The sequence below is a fragment of the Brachionichthys hirsutus genome, unplaced genomic scaffold (assembly GCF_040956055.1).
Source record: "Brachionichthys hirsutus isolate HB-005 unplaced genomic scaffold, CSIRO-AGI_Bhir_v1 contig_769, whole genome shotgun sequence".
NCBI classification, from domain to species: Eukaryota; Metazoa; Chordata; class Actinopteri; order Lophiiformes; family Brachionichthyidae; genus Brachionichthys; species Brachionichthys hirsutus.
The window spans coordinates 147,258-164,523 of NW_027180320.1; the positions used below are offsets into that span (position 1 = coordinate 147,258).

Below are 17,266 nucleotides of genomic sequence, written 5' to 3' on the forward strand. Positions count from 1 at the left end.
CATCCCTCATTCTCTGAAGATGGATTATTTCATAGCAGCATGACAGCCTCTTCGGAGCAGATGGGATTGCATCCAGAATATAGTCTGTTTTTTCTCCTGCAACTGAAGGATTTGAAAACGATTTCTGCTGTGTTTGGGAGGTTCACTGTAAAAAACGAGGAGGACTGAATCTGTCCACACGTCTACAGGACTTTGGAGGTTTGCGGCTCCTCACACCAACTTGACATCTCCTCACCATCAAGGGGATTCACTGGGTCTGGATCAGTCTGACCTCATTTTGACACAGAGGGTAATTCTGTGCATTCTGTTGGCTTCTAGCCAACTGACAGGCAGGTGCGATGCTGCGTTAGCGTGTTTGAAACACACAGTTACACGTCTACACACACACACGTGGTTGCCTGAAACTGCAAGGACTCACAGTGACTTTGAATTTATTTTCCTGTACTTGATGGATACTGTTAGAAATGTCACATTTTCTTTATGATAGTGACATCTCAGATACAATCTACCTTCATTTTCTGTGGGCTAACAGCCAAACTGTCCTGAACTGAAAGACTACATCTTCCACACCATGACCCGACAGACCTGCGATCTGCAGCATGCATTTTACTCTCGCCTCCTCCTCCCCATGTTACTGTTGCTCCTCCGGGCCTGGCAGGGGTGCTGTCACCCCCAGTGTCTGGACTACAAGCCTCCATTTGAGCCTCAGCAGCCACTGGCATTCTGTAAGGAGTATCCCAAGTTTGGATGCTGCAATCTGGAAAAAGACGAGGCGATAGCGGCCCGGTTTTACGCCATCATGAACAACTTTGATCATTCGGGTTACGTAACATGTGGCAAGTACATACGCAGCATCCTGTGCCAGGTAAGAAGAAACACCCAATTATTATAAAGAGCATCATGGGCACCTAAATGTTACTAATAGAATTTGATTTGGATGTGAGTTGCCAGCAGTTTCTAAAGCAGAATCTGAAAGCTGAACCGATGCGCTAGAAACACACGATTTTCACCTGCTATAGTCTCATGCAAAGTGTCCATCTGCTGATGTTTGCAGTTTCACTTTGAAAACCGGGTTTTGTTGTCCAATGTCTTATGCCAAGGCGAGAGCAGTGTCCATATTTTGAGAAGTTTATTTAAATTCAAGGACATTTATTCCCCCGGTTTGTTTTTCAGCTAATAATAGTGCCATTTACTGAACTGTATACTTCAGTGGATGCTACGTAACCGCACCAGACCGCCCGAAAATACACAAATCCCTGTTTCTCCAGAGGAAACTGTGGAGTTGTTTGTCAGTGAGAACCTGTTCTCAAAAAAAAAAAAAAAAACATCCAACTTGACTTTGTTGGCTACAAGAGGATTTTGACATCTGTGTGCTCGTGTTTAGTTGTGCTTATTCCTTAATAATGTCCATGCATTCTCGTTGTGTTCGCTCATAAAACTAAACAAGTTGAATAATAGAGTGTAATGAAATACAATTTCCAACTTTGGTTTTGAAATCAAGTATATGATGTGATCTTTTTATGGAACTATTCCAACCAAATCCATTGAAAGCTCATGTTATGATACTTTTGAAAATAAATCAATCCAAGTTATTGACTTGAAGTGGTCAAACGGTGACTTAGCTCACATTTTTTAATCTAATCCCTTCCAGATTCCAAGAAAACTTTGTTTATCCTCTTCTCTTATGAGACACAGAACTAAGCTGGAGTCCAGAAGTTAAATGAATGTGTTGGAAAGCAACATTTAAAAGCTTGCTGGCTTCCTTCATGGGGATCACGTTTGGAGTTGCGGGTGGGAAAATTAATTAAAGTCTGTGAAAGTCTTAGAGAACAGACAAATGGGTCTGCAATGTAAAATTGTGCAAGAAGCCACACATCCGCAAACATAATTAAACTCCAACTAGCAAAAGCAGCGATTCACACAGCATTTGACTGACAGAAACCATAAGTACTCCTGTGATTTTTTAATCGGTACCGAAGTAGATTTGCAATCCATTTTGTGATTGCAGTCTTTGTTAATGTCTGGTAAATGATTTTTTTAATCTGCATCATATCCATTTCAGTATCATTTAGCTATGCTTTGGCTCCCTTCGTGAGCTTGCTAACCTCAGACAGAACCCAGAACTGAGCTCCCACCTCTTGTTTTACTGGCAGAATGCGCCTTGAAGCCAGTTCCGCCCACTGATTGCATAATTAGCTGCTGACTTGCAGCTTACTCTCTGTGCGCAGGTATTGCGTGTAAAGTGAATCATAGGTGCCGCATAAATCTAGCCAGGCATATTTAAAGTGTTCATTCCAAAACAAGACAAAACAAAAGCAAGGGCAAAACTAAAAGGTTTATTACCTCACACATCATGATAAGATGTGACAAAGCCTCTGCCTACTAAAAATATAGGTTGCTATCATTGTGGTATTGAGGGTGGCTTTCCAGGCGGCGCAGGCCAGCTCTTGAATATAATGACAGTGCTAAAGCAAAGATGTGACTGAACAGTGGTTCTAGTTTAAGTACAGTGCAGTAGGAGTTCAGCACAATTTGTGATACTTAGAGGGCTGTATTTTTGACATGCTGACCTATTTGTAGGACTCGTTTAGGGAAGCTGCTGTAATGGTTCTTAAATGAACACAGCGATCTAAAAATCTCTTGTTTTATAGAGTTATGAAAATGAATTCACAAGCCATTTGTTGATATTTTTTAAAAGCACTAAAGCAGTGGTTGCTGGTGTGAGGAAGTTGTTTCAGAGGTGGTCAAGTTACCCCATGGCCAGGGCACTTATCCTGGGTAAACCCAGCAAACTGAGGCCCTCTGTTCCAGCAGCACTGCAGCAGCTTCCTGACACCAACATCAATGAGACGGCGAAGAGAGAGAGACAGACAAAAAGGGAAATGAGAATGCAAGTGTGTGTGTGTTTGTGTGTGCGCGTGCGTGCAGTCAGGGTGCTTCAGGGGAGACAAGAGGGACATCGCCATCATCCCTGAGCTTAACTGACAAAAAAACAAACAACCATTTCCTCCTCTGGCCACAGGATATATCATGTTCCTACCACAGAGAGGAAGACAAAGATATAATGAAGCATAGATGAAACAGAAATAAACTCACGCCAACATATACCTGACACACGAACATTGAAGGGATCTTCAGTTCAGAAGTTCCATGTTGTGTGTCGCTGCTTTAAATGTGTGTTTGTTCTCATGCAGTCTTTTCTTTCCGCTGCCTTTTTAATAGTAACATTCAATAATTAAACATGACACATACCAAGGAGGCTACTTCAGAAAGTCTTTCAAAGACTTAACCAAACATCAGAAAACCATTATTTGTGTCTGTCGATGCATTTTTAATAAGCACCTTTCGCTCTGTCTGCATGCTGTTTCCTCTGTTTAACAGCAGGTGCAGGAGAAAGATGTCCACATTTCCAAGTAGTACAAAAACACACCATCAAACATTTAAGTTTTGGGCCTTAGCATTCAGATCGAGTATCACACTACAAGTCTGATTTAGTCTAGCTGGATCAGGTCCAGTTTTGTATGACAAATGAGGCCCGGTTACCGTCCATTTTTCTCTTTATCTAATTTTTATCATCTCCCTCTCTCTCTTTCTCTCTCTCTCTCTCTCTCTCTGCTGTCCACAGATCGAATTTTTGTGATGGCTCTTGGCGCTTTCAGTGCAATATGAGCAGTCAGAAAGCAGGCAACTGCAAATAGAGATTTATATTTCTGCTCAAATTTGAGTTTCAGTCCTGTTTCAAACTATGCAACCTAAACACAACATCATAGCGGTTTGAAGTGGATGCATTGTTAGGGAACAGCTGTTAGTAGTTTTGAGCATTTATCCTACCCTGTTATAGTATGAGCCAAAATAAGACATTCTGAACAATGGCTGCTTTTTGCTATTTCAGCGGGTCAATTAAGAGAATTAAGAAGCAAAGACGGTAAGCCAATGAAAGCTAAACCAGCGTTTCACATCCTTCCAGCCACACCACCATTTAAAAATGTCAAATCAACCCACTCTAAAATGTTTTTAAACACATAGTCTGCATTTCTCTGACAGCCAAGTCTCTCTCTCTCGCTCTGTCACACACACACACACACACACACACACAGTAAAGTAGGCTAAAAATGCCTTATTATCAGCGGAAACATGAGCTGAGGAGGATGGCAGAGAGACAGACACGAAGCATCTGGTCCGTAATCCTCGCTATGCTCAGTTCACATTACAACATAGTTGGAAATAGAGAATTGTAATGATGCTACTTGAAATTATCGGGTTCTGACATGCAGAATCTGGACCAAGCCACGGCAACGTGACATTTTATTTTAAATGTGCAACCTTCCTTGATCTGTGCCAGCTGCTCCCATGCCAGCAGCGGTAAGTAGTTTGAGCTCTTCAGTGCACAGGAACTCCAAGGGTCACCGAGCCAGTCAAGCTGTGCAGAAATAGCCTTCAATGCACAAGGGAAACGTGTAAAACCTGATCACGAAGGAAGGAGCTGATCAGGCTTTTCTTCATAAGTTTTGTTTCATGTGATTTCAATTATTCATTCATTTTCTTAACTACGTGATGTGAAATCTGGGACTTCATTTCAATTAATTCTACGATGTAAACCACATCAGAATATTTAACGCAGCATCAATAACACGGTCAAACAACCATTTTAGAACAATGGACCTTCTCAGACACTTTTTAATTTTACTCTTTGCTGCATCTTTATTTCATTTTTTTAACCTGTCTATTTTGCTGATGTTTACCAGCAACAATTCTCAATTGAAATATAATCTCTATCATTACAATGCATCATTAACATGCTTTTGGAGAATGAATCCTCCCCTGTACAGTAATGTTCAGCAGCAACAGAGAGACTATGGCACAATAGAAAAGAGAGGCAGATGTAGAGTTGGCCATGAGAAATAACAATAAAACACAAGCATACCTTTGGCTTCTTTTAACTTTTACGCTACAAAGGAAATGCATGTCAGATGATATATCATTATCGCCTCCATTTGGATTTAGGCACAGAATAGATGACAATGCTGAAGTTAATTGCCAGTCTGGGATTGTATTTTTGTTTTTCCAGACATGTAAAGGATAAAGAAGTGATGTTTGGGCTCTGTTTTCCTGGTGATCATCATTTAGGCTAATCTGGCATGGAGCAAAAGAGCACCAGTTGACCACATGATGGTTTGGGTGTCGTCACTTCATGTGCCTGTAGCTCACCATTCTGGGTGTGGACGATGTGGTTGTGACTTAATAACTAACTGGACCTTCGTGGGATCCATTTATATCAGGCTGCACACAGACATCCCAGGCCAGGCCTGAGAAGGCCACGGCAGCGAGGAAGTGTGGGGGGGGAAGGTACCGGTATACAAATCCTACACTTACTGGGATCCTTACATCAACTGAACTCGACCGCTGAGATAAAAGTAAAGCAATAAAAGGTTTATAATACCAACAATGAGGACAATCTACACAAATCACACTAAATAGTCATCAGCACCTAATGATGCCGATCCATCATCGTCGTCTTTCCCTTTGCAGGAGTGTTCTCCATATGCAGCTCACCTGTACGATGCTGAAGATGCTAACACACCCATGCGGATTCTGCCCGGACTGTGCGGCGATTACTGCTCCACGTACTGGAACCAGTGCCGGTACACTCTCAGTCTCCTGTTGGAGGATTTGGGGAGCCCTCAGCAGTTTGGGAACCTGACAGCGACAATAGAAGAGGACCGCAGAAAGTTCTGTGACTTTCTGGAGCTGAAGGACAAACAGTACTGCTACCCTAATGTAGTTTCAAATGCAGGTAATGTTGTCTACCTGTAAGATGGAAGGGCTACTTTTACATTAGTCGAGTACTTTAGTTATTTTACTCCTGGTTTGCATCTTTTGTGTCGTCTTCTCTTTCCCCAGAGCTAAATGCCAATCTGGGCTTTGTCAATGAGGATCCCACGGGATGTCTGGAGTTGTGTTTGCAGGAGGTTGCAAATGGACTTCGCAACCCAGTGGCCATGATCCACGCAGATGACGGAACTCATCGATTCTTTGTGGCGGAGCAGCTCGGTTATGTCTGGGTGTATCTGGCCAACGGCTCCCGGATCGACCGACCTTTTCTCAACCTCACTCATGCCGTCCTCACATCACCATGGTCTGGAGACGAGAGGGGGTTCCTCTGTTTAGCCCTTCATCCCAGGTTATATGCTGACCGCTATGGTATGTTATTCCCAGTTAACTGAGCTGATATGCGAAGTATGACTTCTGGTTCTTCTTTGTCCTCAGGTTCACCACAGTCAGAAAAGCCTATGTGTACTACTCTGTTTCTGTAAAGAAGGAGGAGAGAATCCGAATCAGCGAATTTACATTGTCGCCATATGATGACAATCAAGTAGACCACACGTCTGAGAGGTAAGGAATCCGATTCACAGTCTGGAGACACGAGCAGAAACACAAAGCCTTAGATTCTTTGGTGTTCATGTTGGTGCGTTAGGAGACAGTGTCTACACATGCTTCCAATGCTTGATCTATTTTCAGGACTATCCTCGAAGTGGTGGAACCGGCATCCAATCACAACGGAGGGCAGCTTCTGTTTGGGCATGACGGGTATCTCTACATTTTCGTCGGTGACGGTGGACGAGCTGGAGATCCGTTTGGGAAGTTTGGCAACTCACAGAACAAGTGAGTATAATTTATAGTTGTGTGCTTGAGAAAGAAGCATTGGATATACAGACGTTAAGATTACATGCAGCATTCAGCACATGGATGACATTCTGGGTAAAGATTGTTTATGAACATCTCTCAGCTTCAGCTACAGTCTCGAATGCAATTTACATTTGTGGCAAAATAAAGATAATCACATTGGAATTGTTGAAACATGTTGAAACTGTAAGTTAGAAAGGTGCTCACCTCGCAAACGAATGTATGAGCACAGGTCTCGATCCAGCCAGGCAAAAAGAAGAAAATGAGTTCCCGTCTAAACCAAACTCGACTTAGATCAAGTCTAATGAGAAGGATCAACATTGCAGACTCTAGAGTTTCCCAGTACTTACGATAAATTATATATTTTTGTAGACTGCTTATCTTCTAACTTAAGTAATTAAAGGAGCTTGCTTGCTGTGAAACTGTTTATTTACTTTAAATGGCCCTTTTACTGGAACAAAATAGTAATTTATTACACCGATTATCATGAATATAATTCATTAGTACATGCTGGACTAGAACCAGTACCAGTACTATTAGTCCCAATAACTGAATACTTAGCTATTTCAGCCATGTCTCCTGTGTGAGGACGACGGCTTGGACACTTTCTGAATGGATGAAAACTGAACTCTCTATGAAATATACTTTCATAAAGTACAAGGCGGATTATCACAGGTTTTGTCATTCACTGGCAAACTGATTTGATCAGCTTGCATTGAATGAAATATTAAATAAACCACAGAGGGAAAAAAGGAGGTACAAATACACAATTATTTTCTGCTCTCATGGGAGTTTTGTTGCATTTTTCAAAAGCATTATTCTGGCTTTCAGCTTTTAGCATCTTGTTCCCTTTAATCGGAGAGTTTGCCGACACCTCTACAGCCGATATCTCTTAAACTCTACGACCAAAACAATCTATTTGGATGACAGCTGAGAGGGTAAAGAAAAGTGGCTGAATTGCAACTGAACTGTGGGTCATTAATACAGTTTCCTGAACAATTAATTATGTTTTTTTTTTTAGCTGCCGACTGCTTTCTTTCAGGTAGTTGGAGTTTAGCTCTTTCTAAGGGCTTTTGTTGACATGGTGAAGCTTTTCTGGGAATGAGGCAGGATATGTCATGCCAAGTCTAATATTGACAATGCAGTGTGGACCGTGATACACTGGTATGGGAGGGGGGCACAGAAAGGAGGAGGGGGGGGGGGGGGGGGGGGGGGGTGGAAGAGGGAGGAGAGCAACCTGGACTGAAAGAGGACAAGAGTAGAAATTTTAATAAGAGTAGAGCTTAAGAGTGGAGAAGGATGGGGAAGTAATGAAAAAAGAGGACAAAGATTTTATCATACAGAAGGCAAGGTCAGAACAGTCAGTAACCAAAGACAGGATATTAAATGGGAAGGACAACATGAGCTGTGAGGAGGAATGGTGTGAAGAACTATCTGCAAAAGATGTGCATGTCCAAGACGTTTTAGAGCTAAAAATTAATATGGATGGAAAACTAAAGAGATGGCTGGTGGGGCAGTGTTCGGGGATTTTGCAGGTGCAAGGAAAATTCTGGAGAGGTTCTGAATCGTTCTAATTCTCTCTTCTCTTTCCTGGGTTGGATAGGTCAGCGCTCCTTGGGAAGGTGCTGCGTGTGGATATCGAGAACAACGACGATGGCGCTCCGTATAGCATTCCCTCAGACAACCCATTCTTGTTAGAGAGGGAAACACGCCCTGGTACATCCGTTCGACAGTTTACAGTCTGAAAAGGGATATATCCTAGTCTATTACTGCATGTTAAAATCTTTCTGTCTGTGCAGAGATTTATGCTTATGGAGTTCGCAACATGTGGCGTTGCTCCATCGACCGAGGCGACCCCGTCACAGGCCAAGGCGCAGGGAGAATGTTTTGTGGTGACGTTGGCCAGAATAAATTTGAAGAGGTAGACATCATTTTGAAAGGTAGCCCCTTTATTTTACTTTTATTCTACTTCTTTGTCTGACACTGAAAATGTTATAGATTTAATACATTCTGGAAATGGAAATGAACTGTTCAACCGTAACTTCTCATCACATTGTTATAGTAAAATGCAAAAATATTTTGGAATAAACATCCAAATGCAGCTGCTGTTGGATTTAGCTTCTCTTTCAAACAATAGCTAATTGAATCAAAATATTTTTGTTCCAGTATGCTTACGGAGAAATTCCAGAAAGAATGGTTTCATGGAAGTTGAACTATCTTTATCAATTTCTATTTAAAGGAGGCAACTATGGATGGAGAGCCAAAGAAGGCTTCAGCTGCTATGATCGAAAACTTTGTCAAAACGCTTCACTGGGTGAGGATAAATTTAGATCCCTTTGGGGTCTAAGCATTTTTAGCCAAAGTACATTTTTATTCCATTTCATTGCAAGGTTTTTGAGACTTTCCATTACTCTTTCCATTCTTCCTCTTTACAATATGTCGACATTCTGTTGTCTTCCCCTCATTGTAACCTGATGACATCTAGATGACATCTTGCCAATATTTGCCTACCCCCACAAGCTGGGAAGGTCGGTGACGGGAGGCTACATCTACAGAGGTTGTCAGATGCCCAATCTCAATGGTCTCTACATCTTTGGGGATTTCATGAGTGGGTGTGTGTTTCTGATTTATTCGTAAATCTAAATTTCACATTTTGTTCTATTTGCAATTCCCTACCCTTCATCAAAGGATAAAATGAGATTTTCTTGTAATCAAAAAACGACATTGATGTGTCTTTGTATTTATGGAGACAGATGTGCACACATGTGTTTATGTTCTCTTTATGCTTTAGGCGTCTGATGTCTCTTAAAGAGAACGTCACTACTGGTGAATGGAAATACACTGAGATCTGCATGGGGAGAGACCAGACCTGCAGATTCCCCAAACTCATCAACAGTTACTACAAATACATCATCTCTTTTGCTGAGGATGAAGCAGGTAATATCTGTGTGTGTGTGTGTGTGTGTGTCTCATCAGTTTCTCTCTTTCCTATTTCTTCATGTTTTTCCTCGCCTAAATTCTCTCTGTTTTGACATAGTAAGTGATTTCTCTCTCTCTCTCCCATTATCTCTGCCTGCCTGCCTCACTCTCTCTTTCTTTCTACTCTCCATCCACTCTAGGGGAACTGTATTTCTTAGCCACAGGAGCGCCCAGTGCCAGAGCCAGAGCAGGAGTGATCTATAAGATCGTTGACCCTTCCAGGTATAGCCAAAACCATTACAGCTCTCTCTTTTTTCAGAATGAAATGAAAGTATTTCAGGTTTAAAGTTAAAGAACTGAAGATATTTGATTTGTGTGCAATTCTTTTTCTCTCTTTACCACACAGGCGAGCGCCGCCAGGTAAATGCAACATCAAGCCTGCGCCCATTAAGATCAAAGGAAAACTGATTCACTTTTACCCCAATGAAGGTAAGGGAAAACTTTAAATCCTGCATATTCATGTTTTCCTGCTTTCTTGTGGCTGCACTGTACCAGAATCTTTATCGGTAGAATCCTAACAAAAGAAATCACGTCTCTTATTGTCATAATCACGTAAATGTACAACATGAGGATAAATGATAGACACACCTATCAAAGCCTGGATAGTATGTTGTTTTCATATCATATATGTTTTCGTTTTATTTTGTTTCACAGAGTTTGTAATCAACAAGAAACCAACGACAACGCCTGTACCAACAACAACCACACGGAAAACTACAACCACAACAAAAACACCTCCACGAAGAAGAAAACCCATTGTAATTATAAAACCACCAATGCCAACCAAAAGACCCTCAAGAAAGACCACAGCGACAAGACAAGCAGCAACGAGAACAACACCGCCGACATCCGTGAAAGCGGCGTCAAGAACAACCACAGCAACCACATTTCAACCGTCAACTGTACCTACAACTGTCCGGAGGCCAACAAGACCTCCCACAACCACACCCACTGGTAGGCCTATTGGTACTTACCAAACCAGTTCCACTGATTACCTAATCACTGGGCCCACTATTCGCTCAACCACTAAGTCGACTGCTCGGACTAACATTACGTCCTCCAGTGGACCAGCGATGCGTGGAGAAGCCACCAGCATCCAACCAGGTGGTTTACTTCTTTACCTTCTATTTTTGCTTTGCATTTTAACCCCCTTAGAGCTAATTTAACATTTCCAAAATGTCAGGCACATTTTCAGAGGCAAGAATCTTTATCGGCACAGACTTCTTGCAGGGATCTTAGGTGCAACAGCTGTCAGGAACAGGTTGTCTAGTCTCCATAAATTAACACTATACAAAATATAGGTACTTTATCTCATTTAATAAGCAGAACCCTGAGGGTAGTGATTTAATTTAATTTAATCTACTGTATTTAATAGTTTGGCAACTAAGTCACTTTTATGGACAGACTGGGAGATAAAGTACCTCGTTCTCAGGTATTTCAGAGATGGCTTTCTTGCTGGAAATAAAACTGTACATTATTTATTTTATCTTTTTTGCAACACAGCAATCAGATATGTCATATTAAACAAGTTAAACGTTTTACAATCATTTTACAACTGAACTTTTCATTTTTGTTTGTTTAAATTTCAAAAGAAATTGTAGTAAAAAACAGTCCATCTCTATAAGGATATGGATATATAGTTACAAATATTTATTTTTACCGCTCGTGGGAATCCTTGAATCTAAATGCACCCAAACAATTTCTTCTTCTTTCTTTTTTTTTTATACACTTCTTAGTAGTATTTCCACATAATATGCAATAGTAATGCACTGGAGAGTAGATTAATGTAATCAGTCAGTTTAAGTTGTTAAACATAATAAAGTAGTGTTCTAATGTCTGCACTTTTGCTCTTGTCTCATCGCTGAAAGGCTTCCTGTGGAGAAGATGAGCTTTGTGCACAAGCCGATTATAGACTCAAGCAGGGGGCAAATTTTCTCTTTGGCAATCAGTCCCAAACTTTCAAGACTAAGCAGGATAAATGGTGTTTAAATGTGTTAAATATAAGTGCAAGTCAAATCAGGTGCTTTGGCATTATTGAATAAATGGTTCTGCATATGGCTCAGTTTGGACATTCCTCTTTGTGTGTCTGTGTTTAAGTCTTAGGTTTTAATTGCGTTGCTGTTACCTGTGCTTTGTAAAATTACCTCAAATTAGCAATTTGGGTAATTTTAAGCTATTTTCCTGTTTTAGCACAGAATAGAAGATCAATGTCACTTGAATACTTTGCTTGTGAGTATGAGTATGAGCTAACAGCCAGTTAGCCTTAGTCCATGTATAGACTGAAAACAGTTAGCCTGGCTCTGTCCAAATGAAATGAAATTCAATAATAAAGGTCACTAACTAACTAACAAACACAATTTCTGTTTACTTTGAAGAAAAAAACAACGTCAACACTTTTGTTTGCTATAAGTCCAATCTTCTTTTGACAGACACAGTTACATTCTTTGGTTTGAATGCCCGAGAACCAGGCAAAGGTGGAAAGTGCATCCTGTTGTCTTTACAGTACTGGATTTATAGGTGCATGTTGACATTCAATGACGTGAATACGTTCATTAATCAACCATATCAAGAGAAGATAAATTCTTAGGTCATTTGCTCAACCACATCAAATAAAGAGGGTGATTCTGTCTCCCCCTCAGGTTATCGCACAGACATCATGACTGCAGGCTTCTCTAGGATCGCTCAAACCCCACTCATCACCACACCTTCAACCAGGACACGTGGGAGAACCCCTCGGTACCCTCCTCGTACCACTCCCCCATCTTTAAGTTCCCTATTACCTTCTCCATCTCCATCCAAACCATCCAGGATGGTTCTCCCCTCTGCGTACCCGGAGCCTCCCGAAGCATCCACCACACCACCGCTGCCACATTGGAGGCAGAAAACGACATTGTCTTCCATATTCACACCCCAGAGTCCGGTGAAAAACATAACGCTGCTGAAGATACAGGAGGAGAAACTGCGGCTTGGAGAGAAGCAGGAAATCGCTGGGGAGACTAACCAAGTATATAAGAGGCCGCGAGGACGAGGCAACGGTCAAAGGAGAGGAAGAAAACTGCGGGCTGGCTCGGTGCGACTGATAAGTGCTGACGGCCTATCAGATCGAGGAAGAGTAGAGATCTTTATCCGTGGACAGTGGGGGACGGTATGTGATGACCTTTTCACCACCAAAGCTGGTACCGTAGTGTGTCGGCAGCTCGGCTTCAAGGCGGCGTTGGCGGTGATGAAGAGAGCTGTGCTGGGGGAGGCAGACGACAGCGTCCGGATCCTGCTGGACGACGTGGAGTGCGAAGGCGATGAAACGTCGCTGCTGGGGTGCAAGAGATCCAGAGTTGGGAAACACAACTGCTCACACGAGGAAGATGTTGGGGTGATCTGTGCTTAGCAGACAGGAGAAGAAGAGAAAAGGAAGGGACAGTGGGGTGATGTTTGTAACAGGAAGTAAATACAGGAAGTGACAGGATAAGAAAAGTATTGAGGAAACTTTTCTATTTCCAAGTTCCCTTGAATTATATAAATATACGTATCTATACTTTACACGATGTTTAATCAGTGTTAAAGAAAGTGACAAGCAATCATGGATCCACCCCCCTTAAGAAGCTGTCTTGGGTCGATGCCCACTCTTCCAATGAATTTCATGGAAATCCATTGATTAGTTCAAACAAAAGGTGAAATTGCAGTGCTAAAAGAAAATCCTGAACCCATTCTAACATCTCAGTCAAATAGGTGAGACAAGAGCGTTCCCTTCCTAACTAAATAACTGAGAGTCCAAATGGTCTCTATGTCACCACGCTTTCTGGTTCTATGGGGCACTTACAAATAACATTTCGGTTCCTCTCATCAGTTACTTGGGGAGGCAGTAGCTCAGTCAATAAGGACTTGACTTGAGGGACCGGAACTAATACAGAAACTAATAAAGGAACTTCCTTCTTTTTAATCTTCATCACAGACCATCCTGTAGTCCTAAACATCAACACAAGGGGGAGCAATAACTCTGTATAATTTATTATAGCTGCATCTTCACAGTCTGGTGTCCCCTAACTTTGCATTAAATGAATGATGCATGTGTACATATGCACATTTATATTCTGAACATTCCCCTGTATAGTATGTTTGGGTGATGATGGTGTTCCTTCTTTAATACCTGCAGACATCCTACAAATCAGCCAATCTTTGCCAATGGACTGTTTAACATCAATTATGTGTTGAGATGAATATTTCTGACCTGGATATGAGTAAAAAGCAATGAGTATGATGTCCTATTAATCTACGACAGCAAACTATCTCCAAGATCACCTAGAGAAAAACACATAAGTGACAGAAAGGGGATTTCTAATTGTTCTCTCCATCAATTTTGTTTAATTTGCGCCCTTACCCAATCAAATCTGTTCCTTACATCCCCAAGTGATGATGAAACAGAGCAGAAGTCAGAGGGAGGATGAGGACTGAAGCAGAAAAACTGAATTAAGTAGCCTGAAGTCTCACAAGGGTTTTGTAAAGAAGCGCACACATGGCATGCACGCATGAGCACTCTAACACACAGACCCCCCCCCCACCCCCCTGGTGTCTTGTCGTTAATTCTGAATTTAGCTCTTTCTGCTGTCTTATTTAGAGTCTCCTTCCTTCCCTTCCTGTTGTTATTCTGCTCTGCTCTTCTCAGCCGTGCTACTTCACACAAAAGCCGCTGAGAATGAGAAAGGGAAAAGACAGATCAAGGAAACCAACAGCGATGTCTGATCAGGAAACCGTTGAATGATCAAACAGATTTGCGTTCCGGCTGCTCTGAACATGTCTGCAGCTGAATAAGAGTGTGTCAGTAATTATGTTGTTATCCGTTAGTCTGTGTCTTCCTCTGACCAAGAAAAACAAAAAATAAAATCACACATCACATAAAATCATCATGGCGGTCATGATTATTGGCAATAAAAATATTCACTTTGCTCCCACCCAATATTCCTGCATGTTATAGTTTTGCATCGTCTGGATTTCAAGGATTCAGGTTTATGATTAAATTCTGTCAAATGGTCGTGGATCTTAAAGGATCTTGATTACGATTCAAACATTTTGTCTCTCTATGTAACAATGCAGTATTTTCTGTCTTTAACATTCTATTATCTTCTTACTGCATAATAGAAAAACAATATTATTGAATATATTCAATATTCAATAAACAATATTGAATATTGATTATTTTGTTCTGCCTCTATGCCTTCATTGCATAAATAAAGAATGTCAGGCTGAAATAAAGTTGGTGGTGGACAAGAACAGCGCTGAAAAAAAGTGTGAATATTAGAACGACAATTGTTTAGCATCCAATGACACCCCCCCCCCCCCCCCCCCCCCCTACAAATGAACAACGAATCTCGTCGACATTCATTAACATCATTACTAGTGTACCCAGTGATGATCTTTGACCTGTTCGACCAATTAAACGCCTCCTCTAGCACGCGCTTACACAAGTACAGAGACAGATGGTGGCAAGGAGTGATGCTGGAGGCCAAAAGGACAGCTATAACCAGCCACACACACTCACTCACACACACACACACACACACACACTGAAACACTCGCTTGTTAAAACTCTTCCAAATTTCTTCAATGCGCAGCTGTGCTCAGGTATGCATGCATAACAAGAAGCATGTTGTGTTCTCATTCTTCAGCGGGATGTGTTTGTGTTTTTTGTCGGCCGGATGGAGTGTGCATGTGAAGAACTGTGGATTCTTTTATTTATTTCTTTATGGCGTTCACAAGCGCTGGGAGCATTCCACTTCCAGATCCCCGCCCGCTGTGCTCTCCAAGCATCTCTTGATGAAAGGATAGGTGAAAGCAAGCGAAAGGAGAGTGGGAGAGGGAGTGAGTGGGTGATGGAATATGGGGGTAAGCAGAGACAGACGGTGAGACGGAGTGGGAGATAGAGAAAGATGAAGATGAGGCAGGGAGAAACGGAGGAGGGGGAGGAGGAGAGATGCTGCATTTCAGTGATAGCAAAGACTGAGGCTGCAGGGGCAGATAGAGGGATGGAGAAAAGAAATGAGAGGTAGAAATTAAGAGAGAGGAGAGGACTGCAGGATTTCCATGCAGGCAAAATATCAAACAGCTATAAATAGATTACAAGTGATTTATTTTGAATACTAACCGATCTGACTGATTTGTGGATGAGAGAGGCCTCTTCTTGCACAAAGACTGCACAAAAGCCTTCCTGGATGTCACATAATAGTCTTTTCATCCTCCATCCCCCCAGCCATCCGTTCTTTCTCATCATCACTTCACCCCAAATCCATTTCACAATAATATCTTCATTCCATCCCCCCCCCCCCCCCCCATGTTTATCCTCACCCTGCCTCCTCCTCTCTCCCTCCACATCTCCTCTGCCGTCACTTGGACAGATCCCTGGGGGCATCTCCTTTCTCATTCGTCCCCACATGTCCGTCTTCTCAGACCGTTCGCTGCCTCTCTGAGGTAGTTGTGTGTTTTTAGGGAACATTTACCGCTGTTTTCCAGACTGTGACAAACTTAAGGAGACAGCATGAGGGGGTAAATAGAAGAGACAAGAACAAACCTGCATAACTGACCACAGCAGGGGAAGAGAGACTTCTCCTGTCAGATGGAGAAAGAGAGAGAAGAAGTCACATGCAATGCAGCCTGTTAGCAGCTGAATAACACAAACAGTTTCCTCTGATAGGAAGGCGAGTCTCACTCGTCCCTTTTTGTCCCTTGACTGTCAATCTATACTGCACCTCCATCTGTCTCAGCAGAATGCAAAGATGTCACGCCGATGCTATGGACAGAGAAGAGAAACGCTAAACACGTCACGAGGAGAGAGAGAGAGAGGAGATGGAAAATAACGTGGAACATTTGCAAGCTTCTGGAAGGAAAAGGGAGGAGTGCGAGTCAGAGCAGAGCAGCTATGATGCCGCACATTCTGCATGCGAGAGGAGAGGTAGAGGGAGCTTGGGCAATAATGATGGCGACGTAGCGAAATGATAGGGAGGACTTGAACAGAATCGAGCAGTCATTCGACAGAGGAAGGACAGGCTGAGGACAGAAACATCCACACTGGCAGGCAGGGAGTGAGAAATAGGCCGAGTGAGTCAGCTCGCCGGAGGAGAGGAAGTCGAGTTTAGAAAGTGGATGGTTGAGTACGACTGAAGAGGGTTGAGGGAAGGTTGACTAAAGGTTTGCCGGCGGGGGGGCAGGACAGTGGACAGAATGCATGAAGGTCACACTTAATGAAACAGTGCTGGACCTGCAGGCGGAAGAGAGTGTTGTGTTCATGTTCCTTGCCACAGGGTGGGAATATGAGTGTTTTCTTATAGACCGGTAAGATTTAAGTGAAGCGTATAGGAAATAGAACAGAAGATAGCAAGATGCCGAAGCGAGAGGACGCAGAGCAGCGAGCGTATCACTCGGTGTCCAAACAACACTGAATTCTAACTATGACAGCAGAACAGCAAGAAGTTCCTGTTAAATATTGATGCTGACAGGCCACTCTGGAAAGAGCGTGCGCCTCGCATCGCCGAGGGAGGGGAAACAGAAAGAAGAACTCCAGCTGATTTTTCATTCTGGGGGCTTTTCGCACAGGAACAGACAAGCTGTTAAGTGC

At 42.4% G+C, this 17,266-nt stretch overlaps 1 protein-coding gene across 1 annotated transcript; it reads left to right on the plus strand.

Moving 5' to 3' along the window:
• Nucleotides 1-571: 571 nt before the first annotated feature.
• LOC137912645 (HHIP-like protein 1) lies at nt 572-13,048 on the plus strand. The gene is made up of 14 exons (XM_068756780.1): nt 572-865; nt 5,530-5,794; nt 5,902-6,181; nt 6,268-6,393; nt 6,520-6,663; nt 8,288-8,400; nt 8,484-8,624; nt 8,924-8,998; nt 9,170-9,296; nt 9,476-9,621; nt 9,804-9,885; nt 10,010-10,092; nt 10,318-10,767; nt 12,303-13,048. The coding sequence occupies exons 1-14, from the start codon at nt 572-574 to the stop codon at nt 13,046-13,048; spliced, it is 3,072 nt and encodes a 1,023-aa protein (XP_068612881.1).
• Nucleotides 13,049-17,266: the final 4,218 nt, after the last annotated feature.